Source organism: Tauraco erythrolophus, chromosome 24 (assembly GCF_009769465.1).
Source record: "Tauraco erythrolophus isolate bTauEry1 chromosome 24, bTauEry1.pri, whole genome shotgun sequence".
Taxonomy (NCBI): Eukaryota; Metazoa; Chordata; class Aves; order Musophagiformes; family Musophagidae; genus Tauraco; species Tauraco erythrolophus.
In genome coordinates this window covers 7146127-7164709 of record NC_141488.1, presented here as the reverse complement: position 1 = coordinate 7164709, position 18583 = coordinate 7146127, and the positions used below count along the sequence as shown (strand labels likewise).

Sequence of the window (18583 nt, the reverse complement as noted above, 5' to 3'; positions counted from 1 at the left end):
CATGGGGATGGGGACCCTCGGCCACAGTCCCTGTGCAGAGACCCACCAGGATCGCTCCTGACCCCTTCCCCATCCCCAGGGTGCCTGTGGGGGGACTGGCTGGTCCCTGGCCAGGGTGCAGGTGCTTGCATGGCTTTGGCGAGCTGGTGCTGGTTGGGACATGGCATCTTTCACCGTGGCATGTCCCCATCCTCGTCCCACCATGGCATATCCCCATCCTCTGCCCCATCCCGCTGTTCCGCCGCTGCCGGTGGCTGTGGGAGAGCCGCGACGCTGCCTCGCCGGTGCGGCGGCGGTGCCCGGCTGTGTTGAATTCCCCCGCCTGCCGAGCACAAAAGCCCGCCGGGCTCGTGGTGACGGGCTGCTCAGCTATTTTGACTCCTTCTTCCCGCCGCAGCGACAATATTTGGATCAGCTGAGAGCTTCCCTCCCCGAGCAGGAGATGATAGCTCAGCTGGCGGAGGCAGAGCCGGGACTGGGAGCCCGTCTATCCATCCGTCCGTCCGTCCTGCTGCCAATTGCTGCCTCGATTGCAGGGCAGGGGCAGCAGCCCCCTCCCGTGCCGCTGTGCCCGCTCCTGGCAGCAGCTCTCCCGGGAGGGCAGAGGCATTTCTTTTCGTACCAGGCTGCAGCATCCCTCGGCGAAGGCGCAGCAATTAGGGAGCCTCGTTGGAAGAGGAGCGCGAGGGTGGGGGAGAGCCGCGGGGCCGAGCCACGCAGCCTCGGAGCCGGGAGGGAAAGCGGCAGCGGCGGCGGCTTATTAGGGCAGACGCGCTCCCCGGGCGCTGCCGCGGCCCTGTCTGCCGCTCGCCGCCCCCGCGCGCGTCGCCATCCGCCCCCGCATCCCTCCGGAGCCTCCAGCCTCTCTGCGCTCCTGGGGCTCCTCGGGCACGTGGCCCCCCCCTTCCCGCGCATCCCCGGCCCTCCACTGTCCCTCGTTTCCAGTCCCCACGTGTCTCACGGACCCCGTGTGCCGCGGGGACCGTCCCACCGTCACCTTTGCCCGCAGCCGGTCTTGGAGACGGGCTGCCTGCAGCACCCTGCCCAAATGTGATAACAAGAGCGTTAACGATGCTTGTTAATTAGCTGAGCTACACTGGAGAATAAGTAATTTCTTCATTTACAGTCACACCAAAGGCAGAGCCTTTGAGGGACCGTAAGGAAGACAAACCTCCATGGGTGCACGCAACTCCGGCATCCCGGCGTCTGGCACGGGGCTCAGCCTGACTCGACACCGTCCGTCCTCCTGCTTCTGCGTGGGGGGTGCCCCACACACAGCACAGCCGGCTCCGTGCCCTGGCTCTCCATCCGTGGGGGCTGCCGGGGCCGTGGGGGCCGGTCGTGGGTCCCCATCTGCAGCCGGGCGCCGCGGCCGGGGCCGTGCGGGGAGGATGGGCTGGATGGAGACATCATTGCGCGGCGCCCCCCGCGCCCCGCGGCAGCTCATTAGCGGCTCCGTGAATCGCAGCGGCTGAAAAACTCAGCCAGAACCGTTTTCCTAATGGAGAAACACTTCATAATATTTGGTGTTGGAGAAGAAAACAAGTTTCTGATGATGGCAGCGTGTCCTCCCTCGCCGGCTGCAGGCCCCGCGCTGCCTGCGGCACTGGCAGCGGTGCCTTCTCCTTCCCACTGCCCCCTCCCAGCAGCCGAGCTGGGGGTGCCTCTGGGTGCCCGGCCCCAGCCCCATACCCCCCTCGCCCCATGGAGAGCCAGGTTTCTGGCACTCCAGCCCATCTTCCCAGGGGCTCAGCTGGGGCTGCATCCTGCCCTGGGAGTTTCCCAGCCCCCTGGGTTGGTTCCCGTGGGACAGCCCCGATGTTTTGCCAGCAGCAGGGCACAGTGGGGAGCATAACGCCGTGCCTGTCCCTGTCCCCACAGGTGAGCCCGCAGGGACAGCCCTGCAGGATGCCGAGGCTATGGGGCGGGTGCTGACACCATGAAGGGCTACCATGGGGAGCGTAGCCAAGCACAGCCCTCCTCCGGCCACCGCTGCCGCTGCATCCCAGAGGACTGTGAGCATCCCGCCGACTACATCCAGCACGGCCCCGAGGGCCGGCCGCCGTACCTCCTCAGCCCCAGCGAGCCGTGTTCCCTGGAACATCCCTACTGCCCGGCACGGAGCTCTGGCGTGGCCGGCGAGTGCCCGGGCGGGCCCCTGAGTGAGCCGCCCTCCACCAGCGCCAGCAGCACCTTCCCGAGGATGCACCACGCGCAGCAGCCCTACGACTCCTGCGACGAATGCATGGCGACCGCCCACCCCGCCAGCAAGATCAACCGCCTGCCCCCCACGCTGCTGGACCAGTTCGAGAAGCAGCTGCCGCTGCACCACGACGGCTTCCACACGCTGCAGTACCCGCGGGCTGGCGGCGCCGAGCCCCGCAGCGAGAGCCCCAGCCGCATCCGCCACCTCGTCCACTCCGTCCAGAAGCTCTTCGCCAAGTCCCACTCCCTGGAGGCGCCGGCCAAGCGGGACTATAACGGCGCCAAGATGGACGGCCGCGGGGACGGCTACCACCACCACCACCACCACCACCACCACCATCACCACCAGTCCCGCCACGGCAAGCGCAGCAAGAGCAAGGACCGCAAGGTGGACTCCCGGCACCGGTCCAAGATGATGGGCTGGTGGAGCTCCGACGACAACCTGGACAGCGACAGCAGCTACATGGTGTCTGGCCGGCACGCCGCCGACCAGGGCACCCAGTACTGCGTGGACGCTCCTGAAAGTGCCTTCAGAGACTTGACCTTGAAGAGTCTAAAGGGCGGTGGGGAAGGAAAATGCCTGGCCTGTGCCGGCATGTCCATGTCTCTGGACGGCCAGACGCTCAAGAGGAGCGCCTGGCACACCATGACCGTCAGCCAGGCCCGCGAAGCCTACCCCAGCGCCGGCGGCACCGAGAAGACCTTGATGCTTCAGGAGGCAAAGGCCAAAGACCGAGCGTACCAGTACCTGCAGGTGAGGGGCTGGGCAGGGTGGGGGGACCGCAGCCGGTGATGCCGTGGGGAGAGCCGGGGCTGGGACCCTCCATCCCAGCAGGGATGCTCCAGCTCCACTCCATCTCCCCACCGCCTGCACCCCATTCCCCAGGGTCTCCCGCTGGTCCCCGTTGTCCCTGCGCCAGCGGAGTGAAGCCCTTTCTGCCACCTCCTGCCCCACATCTGCTGGCTTTGGGGTCTGCCCGGCTCCGTTGGCTCGGGGCTGCCGGTGGCCCCGCGCACGCTCCCTCCTCGCGGCTTTTATCCCGCTTGTGCCTGGCCGGGTGCCACCGCCTGCCTCGTCACCGGGCTCCCTTCTAGGTCACCCCCCTTTCAATTAAAAACTAATTAACTCTTGTCTCCCTTTCCCGGGGAAGGAGACAGGGAGCGGCAATGCCGTGCTGGCCAGGGGCGGGGGGCGGCCGGGGCCCCTCTCCACCAGCAGTGGGGGCATCGGGGCAGGGTGACGGCCCCACCACCCTCCCCGTGGGGCCCGGGGGATGCCATCCCACTGCCACAGCCTGGTAAGAACCCCGTGGTGCCGGTGTCAGTGGTGCGTGGTGGGACCGGCAGCCGCTACGTCAGCCGGGCGTCCACACTGGCATGGGTGGGATTTGGCCCAGCCGCGCCGGCCAGGGGGGCTGCAAGGTGGGAGCGGCTGCGCTGCCCTGGGTTTTGGGAACAGCTCTGCATGGGGCACGGGGAGCTGTAGCTCTTAGGAGTTGGCTCTTCTGGATTTGGGGGCTTTCGCGGGGAGTCAGAGCCCCCAGGGTCTGTTCCCGCAGCCCTGGGGTGCCGTGGGGAGGGGACAGGGGCCATGCTGGCACACGCACGCCAGGTTTGGGCCGTGCATGCCCGCCAGGCTCAGGGTGGCCCATGCCATGTGGCTCGGCTCCGCGTCCTGACCGCGGGAACCCGGCCACCGCGTCCTCCCACGCTTGCCTCCCACCCCAGGTGCCGCAGGACGAGTGGAGCGGGTACCCGGCGGTGGGCAAGGACGGGGAGATCCCGTGCCGGCGGATGCGCAGCGGCAGCTACATCAAGGCCATGGGCGATGAGGACAGCGCCGACTCGGACGCCAGTGCCAAAGTATCGCCCAGGGCAGCCACGCGGCGGGACAGCTACCGCCGCTCCTCCAGCGCCGACCAGGCCAGGACCAAGTAAGGGCTGTCGCCTCCCGGCCCCGTCTCAGCACCGCGGGTGGCAGCGGGGCCGTGAGCAGGGGCTCCCCGGGCGCTGGAGCTGCCCTTGGCGGGCACCGGGGGGGCACACGGCTGAGCTGGGCTTCGGGTGGGACCCACTGCTGCGGCCATGAGTAAAGGCTGGGGAAGAGAAGCACGTTCAAAAGAGGACAACTGGGATGTGACCCAGTCCTGGGGGACAACAGGCTGGCTCCTTGCCCCCAGCCCTGCTGCGTGCCCCTGACAGCCCCGCACTGCTGGGGGACGGGTCTGTACCCCCAGGACAGCGTTTTGGGGCAGTTAGCAGCGGGGACAGTGGTGGTGCCGGCAGGAGCATCGCTGCGGCTGCGTTTCCGAATGCTCTGCGTGAATGTGTTGCTTCTGGTGCCATCCCTTCTATTCCCACTGTCTCTCATTAGGTTTGCAAGTAGGCACTATTCTGATTCATATATCTGTAACTGTCCCAGCTGCTGCACGCCGCCGCGAATGCTCCCGCGGGGACAGGGCTACGGGCGTTCCTTCACCACCGGCCAGGTACAGTCGGTGTCATGGGCACCGTGGGGCAAGCTGGGGCGGGGTGGGGGTGGTGGATGCTCCTCTGAGCATCTCCTGCCCCGCACAGCACCGGCCGCGGTTCGCCACCCCCAGCCTCACCCACTGCTCTCCCCAGATCAACGACGAGCTCAACCACCAGTTTGAGGCCGTCTGCGAGTCGGTTTTCGGCGAGGTGGAGTCGCAGGCGGTGGAGGCGCTGGACCTGCCCGGCTGCTTCCGCATGCGGAGCCACAGCTACCTGCGGGCCATCCAGGCGGGCTGCTCCCAGGACGACGACTGCCTCTCGCTCTTCTCCATGTCGGCCCCTGCCGGGCCGCCCATCACCAGCAGCATCCTGAAGCCCAGCACCTGTGAGTCCCGGGGGGGGTGGGGGGAGCTCGGCTGCACGAGGGACCCCCGCGTTTCCCCGTCTGGTTGCCCAGGCACCCACCAAGGGCTGCTGCCACCCCTGCTCCTGCCCCCAGCCCCGTGCAGCCCCCGGCACAGGGTGTGAGCGTCCCGCTCAGGGCACGAGCATCCTGCTCAGGGCACAAGTGTCCCACTCGTAGCTCAGCCCTGGCATAGGGCACGAGCATCTGCTGGTGGCTCAGCTCTGCTCAGAGGCTGCTCTGCCCCCAGCATTCATCCGCCGTTCTCTCTGCTTCCTCCCCCTGCTTCGTTTCCCCATCTCTGCCCCTTGCCGGGTGCTGCAGCAGCGTGGCCAGCATGGGTCCAAGGTGGTTTCTAATCGCTTTCCGGGGATGAACTGGCCAAACAGCCCCTCTGAGCTCCAGCTCAGATCTCAGGCAGCCGAGGCGCAAACCCCTGTTCCCCCGGGGTCCCCGTTCGCGGCGGGAAATGAGCAAGTGTCTGTGTTTTCACGCGCCTTTTCATCCTGCGCCTCTCCCACAACAGCCTTCAGTTACAGAAAAGCTCCACCTCCCATCCCTCCAGGAACCAAAGCCAAACCCCTCATCTCCGTCACGGCGCAGAGCAGCACCGAGTCCACCCACGAGACCTACCTGCCCGGCGAGGTCGCCCGTGGCCCCGCCTGGTCCAAAGACACCGCGGCACGCTGCAACTCGGCCGAGAGCCTGGAGAGCTCCAAGGTGACGGCCGTGGCCCTCGACCTGCCGCCGGTCCAGCCCCGCGCGGCTCCCAAGCCCTCCACGCTCATCATCAAGGCCATTCCTGGCCGGGAGGAGCTGAGGAGCTTGGCTCGGCAGCGGAAGTGGCGCCCATCCATCGGTGTCCAGGTGGGCTTTGCTCCTCCCTGTGTGCTGGGAGCCAGCTCCGAGCCCACCCAAGCGGTGTGGGCGATGCTGAGCCCCCCGCGTCGCGTCTCGGAGCCACCCTCCAGCGCTCTCCCTCTGCCCCTCGGCAGGTCGAGGCCATCTCCGACTCGGACACGGAGAGCCGGAGCCAGAGGGAGTTCCACTCCATCGGGGTGCAGGTGGAGGAGGACAAAAGGTACCGCGTGGCCAGGCTGGGCTGAGACCTGCCATGCTCGCTGCACCGGGCACTGGGTCCCTCGGGGACTCCCTGAGCTGCCCTGCAGCATCTTTTCCCTCTTTTCCCTGGCCGAGACCCCCCGAGCTCAGCACTGTCCGTGTCACAGGGCAGCTGCCCCCACCTGGGGCAGGATCCGACCTTCCCTTCGCCCTTGCACCTCGCTGCTGTCCGGGGAAGGGGCTCCTGGCTCCCACCCTGTGCTCAGATCTCCTTTGCTGGGGTTAACCCCGGGGGTGTGAACGTGAAACCTTCAGGCTTTTCTGCACCCAGACATGACATTTTGGCTGGGATGGGAGTGCCATGTGCCGGGACCTGCGTGGCCCATGGGAGCGGGGCTCCAGCAGCGTGCCCACGCAGCCCTGGTGCACGCTCCTCTCCATCCTCGGTCCAGCGCCGGTAGCCATGGAAACGGGCTAAGAGCAGAGGAGATGAGGGACCAGCAGGTTGCGGCTGCTCAGGGGTGTCCCCATGGCCCCACACGCTCGGGGGTCCGCACTGGCATCCCCAGCCCCGTCCTGCCAGCGGCCACCCCTCACCCTGCCCGCGCTGGCCACGCGCTCTCGCTCTCCCTAGGCGAGCGCGCTTCAAGCGCTCCAACAGCGTGACAGCGGGCGTGCAGGCGGACCTGGAGCTGGAGGGCTTTGCTGGCCTGGCCGTGGCCACCGAGGACAAAGCGCTGCAGTTCGGGCGCCCCTTCCAGCGGCACTCCTCGGAGCCCGAGTCCGGCCGGCAGTATGCCGTGTACAAGACGGTGCACACGCAGGGGCAGTGGGCGTACCGGGAGGACTACCAGCTGCAGTACGACACGGTGGAGGTGCCCCGGCGGGACGCCTGGATGGAGCGGGGCTCCCGCAGCCTCCCCGACTCCGGCCGTGCCTCCCCCTGCCACCGCGACGGGGAGTGGTTCATCAAACTGCTGCAGGCGGAGGTGGAGAAGATGGAGGGCTGGTGCCAGCAGATGGAGAGGGAGGCTGAGGACTATGATCTACCGGAGGAGAGTGAGTCGGGGGGTTTTGCAGGGTTGGGAGCTCTTGTAGAGCTGGGGGGACACAGCTGTGGTCCTGCAGTGCTCCCACCTTGGAGCATCTCCCCTGCCAAGGCTAAAGAGTTTGGGTGGGGGCAAGAAACACCAGGAAACCCTCTGGGACTGGCTAGATGTGGAGGAGGGAGGAGATGCCGCATGGATTGGAGGGGGTTCGAGCTGCCCAGGCTGTCCTGCAGCCCCCGAGGGGGTGCAGGTTGCTGCCACGCAGGGGAGAGGCTCCCTGCCCCGCGGGAGCGCTGACCATCTGCTCTCCCCCCGCCAGTCCTGGAGAAGATCCGGAGTGCTGTGGGCAGCGCCCAGCTCCTCATGTCCCAGAAGGTGCAGCAGTTTTACCGCCTCTGCCAGCAGAACATGGTGAGTGCTGGGCAGCAGTGCCACAGGGTCAGCCATGGCGGGTGGGGGTCTCACACCGTTAGCTGGTGGAAAAAGGACTTTGTAACTCCTTTGGGAAGAGCTGGACAGAAAGCCCCCCCAGCAGCGTGGAGCGGGATGGCTGCATGGCCAGCAGAGCCGATGTCCCATGGGTAGATGTGGCCAACACTCTGTCCTCGCAGGATCCCAACGCATTCCCTGTGCCCACCTTCCAAGACCTGGCCGGCTTTTGGGACCTCCTGCAGCTCTCCATCGAGGATGTCAGCATGAAGTTCGCGGAGCTCCAGCAGCTCAAAGCCAACGGGTGGAAGATCGTGGAGCCCAAGGTGAGGGCAAAGCTCTGCCACCCCCACTTGTCCCTGTCACCTCTCCTGCCTTCCTCCCCCAGCACATCTGCACCCAAACAGCTGCTGCCAGGCTGTCGCTAGCGCCTGGTTTTAGCAAATACTTGAAAAACAAAGATCTGGGAAAAATGCAGCTAAAGAAGGGGCTGTTTGGCCGCCGCGGTCTCGCCGCTGGCTTGTGGGCATTTCTGGGCAGCGCGTGGCCGGACGAAGGGACGTGCAGCCCTGCCTCGCGACTCGGCGCGCTGCAGGAGGGTCTGCAGGGCCGTCTCACCGTGGCTTTAGCTTTGGTGCTCACGGCAGCGCCGTGCACGGAGGTGCACATGTCCCACACCCCGCTGGCTGTGCCGAGCCCGCCGGGATGCCCGTTCCCCGGAGGTCCCAGCCTCGTGCCCGCCCTGAAGCCCCCGTTGTTTGTGCAGGAGGAGAAGAAGGTGCCTCCCCCGATACCAAAGAAGCCGCCGCGCTCCAAGGTGCACCCGGTGAAGGAGCGCTCCCTGGACTCGGTGGACCGGCAGCGGCAGGAGGCCCGCAAGCGGCTCCTGGCAGCCAAGCGAGCTGCCTCCTTCCGCCAGAGCTCGGCCACCGAGAGCGCGGACAGCATCGAGATCTACATCCCCGAGGCGCAGACCCGGCTGTGACCGCAGCCTCCGCTTTTCTACCCAGACTGGACGGCGCGGCCGTAGCTCACTGTGATGGGGGCCGCGGGGACACCCTGGGGCAGCTCTTGGCCCCACTCACAGCTTCTCTCTTTTCTATCTTAGACCTTTCGTGGCTCCAGCGGCGGGTGATCGCAAGCCCGGTTCTGTCCCGTCCCGTTGCCCCCCGCCCGCATGCCCCTGCCAGCCTCTCCCGGGGTCCGGGGCTCTCCCTCCCTCCCTCCCTCCACCCTCCCTGGGGCCATGTCCCAGCTCTCTGTCCCCTTCCCACCCCCCCAGCTCTTCTGCACCCACCCCCCTACATCCCAACCAAAAGAGAGGTGACCCTCAGCCCCCGGCCCCGCCGGGCTGGAGGGGAGGGGGCTGCAGGCAGGCCCCCCGCCTCTCTGTACTCAGTGCAATCCCCCAGCGCGTGGCGGGGATGGGGCCCCCAGCCCCCCGCCTGGCCAGAGCCCCCCAGCCCCTCTCCCCGGCCCTGCCGGCACGAGGCTTCGGGACAAGGGGCTCCCCCGCGCTGCCCCCGCCTGCCTCCTGCTCAAGTGCCGCGGGGGACCCAGGGCTCCCTCCCCTATAAACATATATAAATATAACCTGAGGAATAAACCAGAAACTACGCGTGACCAGCGCTGTGTTCGGGCTGGTGGGATGGACCAGAGCAGCAGAAACCCCCGGTCACGGTGAGCCACCCCGCTTCCCTCGCACGGAGCATCGCAACGCGCTTCTCCCCTTCCCGCTCAGCCCTTCCCCATCGGTCTGTCCCTCCGTCCATCTGTCCTTCCCTCCTGCCAGCCTGGAGTCTGGGAGCACCTCTGCAGCGTGGCACTAGCCGGGGATGGGGAGGCATCCCCCCAGCCCTCGCTGCCGGCGGGATCCGCTTCCCCGGTGTGCGAGGCAGGTGGTAGCGGCGGGGAGACCTGCCCGCAGCCCGTTTGCTCCCGCGGTGCCAGGGGCCGTGGCGGTTCTGCCCTGGGCCAGACTCGGCACTGGTGGGTGGGATGGGAACGTGGAGATGGGCGGCAGCCACCCCTCGAGTGTGGGGCTGTTAGAGATCACCCCAGGGGTCACCCCTTCTGCCTGAGCTCCCGGTGCCCTGCAGGGATGGGACACACCAGGACAGGGCTGTCGTGTGCCTGGTGCCCCGCGGGGCCAGAGGACCCCCCAGGATGCTGCTCCAAGCTCCCCCATCACTGTGCACAGACCCGGGAGCATGGCGGGGGGACCCCCAAGGTCCCCTCCAGGGCAGAGCAACATGGCAGGGCAAGAGGTTGCATCTGCCCCATCCCTGTCTCCATCTCTGGTCCCTCTCCGAGCATCCTGTCCCCCACAGTGTCCCTTCTGGTGGCAGACGGGAGAAGATGCTGTACCCGACCCTGACCCTGCCATGCCAGCAGCCCCACGCAGCATCACCAGCCACTCCCCCAGGCAGAGCTGGTGAGTGCCAGGCAGCTCCCAAAATCCAGGGCCAAATCTTGCCCAGGGCCCTTGGGAAGGGTGGTGGGATCGGAGGCAGCGGGAGAGACCCAGCTCACAACCCCCCGTGTTAGCAGAGGGGGCCAAGGCGGAGCAGGGGGACGCCTCGCTGGGGGTCCCTCGCCCCGGGGGTCTGTTGGTGCTAAACACCTCCAGGATGGCAGTGCCCGCTCAGCCGCCCACAGCCCTTTCCCACCCTGCTCCCCACCGCACCCCGGATTTAGGGACGTGCCTGGGAAGGGCCCCCCAGCCCCTGCCCCGGCCAGCGCCGTGCCGTGACCGTGACACGTGGCTCCCTTTTTACTGTAACGAACCGCCGCAATTAATAAAGACGACTTTGGTTACTCTGGGCCAGTGGCCACCCCCCTGCGGGGACGCGGCCGGCATTGGGCTCGCCTTTGGCCTGTCTGCTGCTCCTTCGTGTCCGTGGGGTGGGAGAGGGGGTATCCGTGGGGTGGGACAGGGGGTGTCCGTGGGGTGAGACAGGGGATGTCCATGGGGTGAGACAGGGGATATCCGTGGGGCGGGACAGGGGATGTCCGTGGGGTAGGTCAGGGGATGTCCGTGGGGTGGGACAGGGGATGTCCGTGGGGTAGGTCAGGGGATGTCCGTGGGGCGGGACAGGGGATGTCCGTGGGGCGGGAGAGGGGCTCTCGCTGGGGCAGGAGCAGATCCCGCCGTGGGTGTCCGCTGAGGGGTGTCCGCAGGGCTCCCGGAGGTCCCCCGGGGCTCTTTCCCCGTGGCTCTCCCCGTGGATCTCCCCATGGCGCTCTCCCCGGAGTGTCTGCCCGCGGCTGTCCCGGGGGTGCCCCCGGGGTGTCTGCACGCGGGTCTCCCCTCGGTCTCCCCCCCCCGGGGGTGCCCCCGCGGAGCGCCGCCCGCGCCGCTCCTCCGGCGCGGCCGGTCCCGCGCTGTCCGCCAGGGGGCAGCACGGCCCCGCCGGGCCTCGGCGGCGCCTCTCTGGGCCGCGCTGCCGCTGACCGGAAGGGGCGGGGCGGGGCGGTGGCGGCGGCGGCGGCGGTCGGGCCCAGGTGAGCGGCGGCTGCCGGGGGCTCGGCCCGGGGCTGGGTCCGGCTGCGGGGGAGCCCCGCGGCGCCGGGCGGGGGTCCTGGCGCGGCTCAGGCGGGTCCCGATTCGCTGCGGGTCGGTGCTGCGGCCCCGGTAGGGCCCGCCCGGTGCGGCCGTGCCCACGGGCGCCTGGCCCGGGCGCCGTTAGCCCGCGGGGCGCCGTGAGGGGCCGCGTCCGGCCTGTGACCGCCGCGTTTCGCCCCGTGCCAGGCGCAGCCCCCGGCGCCATGTGGGCCGTGCTCTGGGCGGCCGTGCGCTCCAAGGCCCCGTACGTCACCTTCCCGGTGGCCTTCGTGGTGGGGCTGGTGGGCTACCACCTGGAGCGGGTCCTCCGCGGCGACCCCCCGCCCGCGGCCGAGGAGGAGAAGAGCATCTCGGAGCAGCGGGAGGACCGTAAGCTGCAGGAGATCGCGGGCAAGGACCTGACCAAGGTGGTGAGCCTGAAGGACAAGCTCGAGTTCGCCCCTCGGGCCGTGTTGAACAGGAACCGCCCGGAAAAGAGTTAATAAAGCTGTTCGGGCAAGCGCGGTGCCCCGGGGCGGCTGTCCCCGGGCTGGGGCCGTCTGCCCAAGGGCTGGGGACCCCCCTGTCACCTGCACGTCTTCCACCAGCCTCCGTCCTGCAGCGGGCAGTACCTGGGCAATATGCTGTGCCCGCTGCTGCTCTTCACCCTCCCCGGACTCTCCCGAGGGTCAGGGTCTGCCAGCTCCGCGGATGCACTCGAGACACGGCAGCCAGACCTCCTCCTTCGTGGCAGAGCGGGCAGGGAGCCGTGCTTCGGAGGTGGAACGTGTCTGAGACTTGTCAGCTCTCGCCCTGTCCTCACCCCTGAACCACAAAACCCTCTTGCCTGGTCCCGCTCACGGCTCTTTAGGTTTGGTTTGTTCCGTGGTGTGAAGATAGAGGAAACTCGGATGTGAGTGATGCAGGGTCGGGGTCAGGCTGACCACCTGCGGCAGGAGGACCCGCCGTCCTGCTTGCTGCTTTCCCCTGGCTCATCAGGAACCCCGGCCACAGCACCACGTCGCTGCGCTACACCCACGGGAGCCTCAGCAGCAGTGGAGATCTCCGGGGAACCCCTCAGCGTCACCCCCAGGCTTCCCAGTGAGGAGTGGGGACAGAGGGAGGTGGATGTCCTGACCCTGCTTCTGCTGTGGAGCTCCGAGCATGGTGGTGGCTTTGGGCTGCGTGTAGAGAACGGGGAGATCTCTGCCCTGTACAGGAGCAGCCAGAATAAACTCCTCTCCGTCCTTGGGCCTCTGTGTCTTCTGCATCAGCACCTGGCCCTGACCCTGGCTCAGAGCGTGTTTCTGCACCCCGTGTTTCCAAGAAGCAGCCCCTTCTACAGTGGGAGAAATGCTGTTGTCGTCCCTGACTGGGCACTGGCCTGTCTGGCCCGCGGCGCCTGGCACAGCTGGCACAGGGCAGCAGGCAGGAAGGAGGGGAGGCACCGAAGTCCCAGCCCATGATGCGGTTGTGCCTCCCTCCTGGCTTCCCTGGCCACGTCCTCTGCTTCCCTTCCACCTCTTTATCTAGATGAGAATGGCTGTGGCAGTGCTGGGTGGGGTCCCAGGGGGCCGGGACAGGGCGAGGGGGGGGCTTCCTGCTGGGCTGCTGAGGGCACTGCGTGGTGGGAGAGGCTGCAGTGACCACTGGGCACCGGCGGCTGGTGTCCCCTCCAGCCTCGGGTGTCACCAGCACAGCAGGACCAAACCCCGGCAAGCAATGCCAGCCGGTAACTGCTCCTGCCCTGCTGGCGGCCCAGCCGGGGTTATCGCTGCCTCCTGCCTTGTTTTTTCCCCTGGTGCCCAAGCCCTGGCCCGGCCTTCCGCTCCCGGGGACAATAAATCCGTATAAATCTGTCGTGTCTACTGCGAAGCCCTGAGGTCAGCAGCCAGTTCAGCGTTTCGCGGCGCCCTGGGGCCAGCTCCTGCCCCGCTGACAGCTTTACTGCCGGTGCTGCCCGGCTGTGTTTACCTCCCGACCCGCTGTCCTGGGCTGGATCGCTGCCCCCTGGTTGGGCTCGTGGCCCGGCACCGCCGGGAACTCACAGGGCTTTGCCGCTGCGGGGTGTGGAGGTGGCTGCGGCTGGGTTCGGAGGTGCAGGAGTCTTGGGGTGATGCAAAGGCTGGCCCAGCCCTGCCCGCTGCTGCCTCCTGCACTGGGGCTCACAGCACCCCTCGTGCCACCGCCCCTGTCGCCTGGCAGGCTGGCACTGCCCCCCTGAGCCAGCCCCTGCCCTTGGCCTCTTTCTTTCCCAGCCTGGCTGCGGGGTGATGGCTGTTCCCTATTGTGCACCAGGGTGGGAACAATCCTGTCCCTTCCTCCAGCTGGGACCAGCCAGACTCGGCACAGACGGAAACGTCTTCCGAAACCCCTTTGTTCACCCCGAGACGGAGTGGCTCCCTCGGCTCTTTGTAGCCCATGGATCTGTGTGTTCCCAGGGCCCGCCAGGCACAATTGGGCTTTGTCAGCGCCTCGGTGCCCCGTTTCCTCCCCTGGGCCCACGCGGTGTTGGATGGGGGGGGGGGGCTGCTCCGGCGCGGCGCTGGAGCAATGCCCTCGGGAAGGGCTGAGCCCTGATGGCAGCTGCATGAGCACGGATGGCACCTGGCTGGGCAGCCCTTGCCCTGCTCCCGCCGTGGCTGCCTTGCCCGTCCTCTTGCACTTCCAGCTGGTTTCCGTGTGTCTGGGGCATCCCGTCCATCCCCACGGCAGACGGTGGTGTTGCTGTGCGGCCGTGGTCCTCTGCAGGTGCTGGGACAGGGGTGAAGTTGCTTCCCAGGAACCGGTTGCCTTTCTCCTAAACCCTTGGTGCCGTAAACCCACCCTTCCTCCCATTGAATCCCAACAATGTGCTGCCCGGGAAGTGCCGGCTGGACAAGAATAGGAGCCGGCAAGCTCTCAGGGCTGGAGTGAGCAGTCTCCATGGCTCATGAAGAGGGAGAGGAAACTTTGCTGAATAAACCATTATGGCAAAAAACTGGCTTCCTGAGCCTGGACACAACGGCTCAAGCTCAAGACCTTGGTCTGGTGCAGCACTTTGGTAATCCAGCTCTTCCCAGGGTGGCACAGCCGGGCGCCGCAGCGGGAATGTGGCAAGGAGCCATGCCAGCAGCATGGCCGAGGCTGTGCGAGGTGGGGCAGCAAGTGCCACACCAGACCTAGAGGACAGTATTTTATGGGAGAGCATCCTCCCAGGGCTTGCCCGGCTGCAGCTGCACGGTGCCACAGGGCAAGGATTGAATCTGGCAGCTGCGGAAGTGCTTGTCCCTACCCAGCTGCGGTGCCCTTGGCATGGCCTTGGTGCCCTTGGCATGGCCCTGGTACCTTGCTGCTTCCTCCCTACCAGCTCCGAGGGCAGCTGCAGCCCCTCTGCCCTGCTTGGGGCTGGGTTTGCTCCCAGGGAGGAGGGGGGAGTCCATTGGGACCAGCTTGGGAAAGAAGCAGGTGGCAGTTTCCGGAGGCAGGATGCAGGGAGTGAGCTGGGGCTGTGTGTGGAGGGGGTGAGCTGTGCCCCAGCTCGCTGGGGGTCAGCCCTGAGGGACTGGGACAGCTGCTGTGCAGGCAGGGGCAGCGAGAGCCCTGCCAGCTGCTCGGCACGGCATGGCACACCTGGATGGCCGCAGCAGGCATCCAGTTAGATCATAGCAGGGAAGCAGCAGCTGCGTGGGGCTGGGGATGCCATGACCTTGCACTGGCACAAGGGCTGCTCGGAGCCGTTGGTCCCCTTCCCGCAAGGCCTGGAGCGAAGACGCTTTGGGAAGGAGAGGAGTGGGGAGCTGGGCCCGCAGGGACTCGTGCTCCTGGGTCCTGTCCTGCAGCAGCGCAGTCACCCTGGGGCGCTCGGGATGTCCAGGCAGCGCGGTGTCCCCGAGACACGGAGGGTGCTCACCCCGACCGCACTGGAGAGCAAATGGCGCATCCCCTGGCGCATCCTCCCCGGCCCTGGGGACGCCGGCTCCCTGCCCAGCCAGCTGACACTGTTTTCCCAGGCTCCAGTTTTGCCCTTTCCCCAAGCACAGCCAAGTCCTTTCCCAGTGTCCCCATTTCACCTCTTCCTGCCGTGGCCCCGTGGCGCAGGGGCTCGGCGGCTCCTTTCTGCTGTCGGCAGGAGCCCTGAAGTGCCGTGAGAGCGGAGCAGCGCTGGTTTGGCATCCAGAGGCATCCCCCGAGCCCTGGCCAGGCATGGGGGATCCCGTCCTGCCCAGCATCGCCTCTTCTTGCTGCCACAACCTCGGGGCTGACTCCCCATCCCCAGCACCCTGGGGCCACCGTGGCTCCTTGCTTTTCCAGCACAGGACCTCCCCACACCAGGAAAAGCCCCCGGCTGTGCAGCCAGCAGCCCCTGCCCTCCTGCTGCATCGGACGATGCCCAGAGCCGCTGGCAGGGACAGGACCCATGCCGGGGTGGGCATGGTGTGCTGGGCACCACTATCCCGTTGCCTACACACGAGTAAGCGACCGGAGAGGATCAACAATGTCAGGATGCGGGAAGTCGTAGGGGCTATTGAGCGAATTTCCTCCTGCCCGCGGTTCTCACACGGGTCTGTATTGTCTGCCGTGCGCGCGCGTGGAGGGCTAAACATAACCGGGGGGAGGATGGGAGCTGTTTGGGGTTTGCTTTTCCTTCTTCGTGCACCATTGACGGTGGTGCTGCTAAGGGCAGGATTGTACCTGGTTTGGTGGTGCCTCGATGGTGGGTGCTGTGGGCACGGGGTGCCAGGGCTCAGGGCTCCATGCCTGGCACAGGAGGATGCTCCTGCTTGTGCCCGCTCTCACCGAGGGGCTGTGGGATATAGGGTGCTGGGGGCTGCAGCAGAGCCCTGGGCACAGATGAGGACCCAGTGGGATGGGGGCATGGTGTGTCCCCAGCTGGCATCCCCCTGCCCAGCCCCTCTCAGTTGCAATTCCGCTCCCATAGCGGCTCTTCCTGCGAATGGGTCGAATTTAGACACTTGGTGTTTTCTGTATGCTGGGAAAGCTAAACTCCTTAGTGCTCGGCCAGCGCGGGGGTCACAGCCTGCAAGTGGCCACGGGACCAGCCCTGCTGTGCCCCCACCCCATGGCTGTACCCGGGGTGCTGCTACCGTCCATGGCTGGGCGGCCACGGTGGGTCACGGTGCCCGCACATCATGGAACATCCTCGGGGCTGTGCACGCTGCCCGATATCCCATAGCTGGATCCAGCAGCGATCAGCATCACGGTATGGGGCCGGGCTTCGGGGCGGCGAGTGCTGTTCCCAGAAAGGGACCGGGGGGGCCTGTTTACTCAGGAGGGAGCACGGAGGTGTGAGAAAGGCCGTGCGTGTCCGCCCGGCCGCTATCTGTCCCCGCGCCGTGCCAAAGGGCCGACCCGCGCCCTTATCAGCTGCAAACTTTTATTTGCCTAAGGGCCGCCTGCCCGCCTTCTGGGGGGCTGCTGGCAGCACTGGCCGCCCCCCCCCCCGGCCCTGCAGCACAGGTGAGCCCCTCGCTGTTGTTGTTGGCGTGCTGGTCCCGGCGGCGTGGGGTCACACCGGCCGCCCCGAGCCGCCTTGTCACAACACGGGAACAATAGCGGGGCCGGAGCCGTGTTTGCGCAGCGCCCGCGGCTGGGCACCATGTCCAGGCAAGGGGGCTCTCGGCCGTCTTGTTTTCCACCTTGCAGGGACGTTCGGAAAAGCGTGATGCTCCCCCGGTGCCAACAAAAATATCAGCCCAGGAGAGGGGAGGTGAGCGGGGAAGCGCTGCCGGCGCGTAAACACGCGGCGTGGCTGCACCGTTACCTTTCACACGAGCGTTTCCTCCCGGCCCAGCGTGCCGGGGCTCTCCCCCGAAAGCCACAGTGCCGTGGGGCTTTGCAGCTCTGCTGGTGCCTGGTGAGCGCTGGGCTGTGGTCCCCCATTGCACTGGGATGCTCCGCGGGGTCCCCGCTGGGTAACGGTGGGAGCAGGGTCCCTCCGGAGGGGATCTGCCTCAGCATCCTTATGGAGTGCTGAGAGCTTGTAGTGTGCACCCCGCACCCCCACCCCGGGGGATTTTACCCCCTTATCCCCAGCAGGGAGGGGGCCAAGGGCGGGCTTGGCTGCCAGCCCAGGCTCTGCACCAAGGGCAGCACAGCCGGGTGCCTCCCTCTCCGCTTCCTCCAGTGGCCGATGGCAGTGATATAACCCCGTATCACCCATTTTTCATTTTCCCCAGGGTATTTTTAGTCTGTCCCACCCTCTGAAGAGGCCCTCGGCTGAGAGCAGGCTCTGCCCTGGGCTGCAGAAACTAAACAACAGCCCCAGCCGCATTGTGTGCCGTTATCTGCAGCTCATTTCCACCTATTATGCAGCCACGAGCAGCTCCACGGCCTCCACTGGGTTTATCTGCAGCAGAGCCGGGACATGGGGAGTGGGGCTGAGCTCTGCTTTGGGCCACCGGAGCCCTGTGCCACCATAGCCCCACTACAGCCCCTGGGCTGATGGGCTCAAGGGGACAGCACACTATGGCAGGGAGGGTTGTGCTTTCAGTGGCACCAGGAGCACAATTAGGTGTCCATGCTCCCTTTCACCCACAGGACAGCAGTTCCCCCCCCACCAGACCCTTACCCACCCTCCCTGAGACGGCTGGGGGCTGCAGGACACACAGTCACACCACGCTTCACCTTCTTTCATTCATCCAACTTTATTCAGCAAGATGCACCACTGAGTCTGCTGGGGGGGAGAGGAGACAGCACTGAGGGCAGTGCCTGCATCCCGTGTGGGTGCCTGGGTGACACAGCACCCACGGCCCCTCGGTCACGGCAGGACCTTCCCCTGTCACAGCATCGGCAGGCTGGGAAGTTGGGGCGATTGCTCGCATGGCAGCAGGTGGTTCTTCCCTTTCCCCCCAACCCCAGCACCTCAGCCCACAGCAGGAGACGATGAGTGCAAAATATTAAAACCAGAACCCCCCAAACCAGCAGTTGCCAGGGTAATTCCTCCCAAAAAACCCACAGGGCTGAAGGCACATGGCCAGGCTGGATGCAGCTCCCCAGATCCCCCCCACAACGGCACCTTTAAGCAGAAAGCTCCGTGCTCGGGCCAGCAGGTTAAAAATAACTTAGAGACACACATCACATGGGAAAAGGTCCAGGGCCAGGAGGCAGGGGGATGTCTCGCACTCCCGGGGCACCCGAGCAGTGACCCTGCAGCCATCGGGATCAGGCGGTCACCGCGGGGCCCCAGCTGGGAGCTGCCGGGGGCTCAACCCCCCCACCCCACGGGGAGGGGGCAGCTCCTGCAGCAAACGCTGGGCAGGAGCCACTGGCCCCGCTGGCTCCTTGCCGGGGTCACAGAACAGGACGGGGCTGGAGGCCAGGACCTGTCAGGCAGCGCTGCCCCAGCCTGGCTCCCCCCGGCCCCCCCGGGCTCAGCCCGCTCCGCACAGAGGCTGGAGGCGAGCGGCTTCCCAC

At 66.8% G+C, this 18583-nt stretch overlaps 2 protein-coding genes across 2 annotated transcripts; both read left to right on the top strand.

Moving 5' to 3' along the window:
* The first annotated feature begins 1939 nt into the window (after window positions 1-1939).
* Window positions 1940-8608, top strand: DLGAP3 (DLG associated protein 3). The gene is made up of 10 exons (XM_086625928.1): window positions 1940-2959; window positions 3934-4139; window positions 4580-4694; window positions 4831-5065; window positions 5610-5950; window positions 6079-6164; window positions 6780-7204; window positions 7514-7605; window positions 7806-7949; window positions 8390-8608. Exons 1-10 carry the CDS (start codon window positions 1940-1942, stop codon window positions 8606-8608), a joined length of 2883 nt encoding a protein of 960 aa, XP_086482054.1.
* A 2783-nt stretch (window positions 8609-11391) lies between these two features.
* SMIM12 (small integral membrane protein 12) lies at window positions 11392-12419 on the top strand. The gene has a single exon (XM_086626214.1). It carries the CDS (start codon window positions 11392-11394, stop codon window positions 11668-11670), a length of 279 nt encoding a protein of 92 aa, XP_086482340.1. The 3' UTR covers window positions 11671-12419.
* Window positions 12420-18583: the final 6164 nt, after the last annotated feature.

Excerpts from the sequence above, each read along its gene's own strand:
- SMIM12 (XM_086626214.1), top strand. The coding sequence starts at position 11,392 with ATGTGGGCCGTGCTCTGGGCGGCCGTGCGCTCCAAGGCCCCGTACGTC.
- DLGAP3 (XM_086625928.1), top strand. The coding sequence starts at position 1,940 with ATGAAGGGCTACCATGGGGAGCGTAGCCAAGCACAGCCCTCCTCCGGC. Across the intron at positions 6,165-6,779 it reads CAGGTGGAGGAGGACAAAAG|GCGAGCGCGCTTCAAGCGCT; the intron begins GTACCGCGTGGC and ends CGCTCTCCCTAG. Across the intron at positions 7,606-7,805 it reads GCCTCTGCCAGCAGAACATG|GATCCCAACGCATTCCCTGT; the intron begins GTGAGTGCTGGG and ends CTGTCCTCGCAG.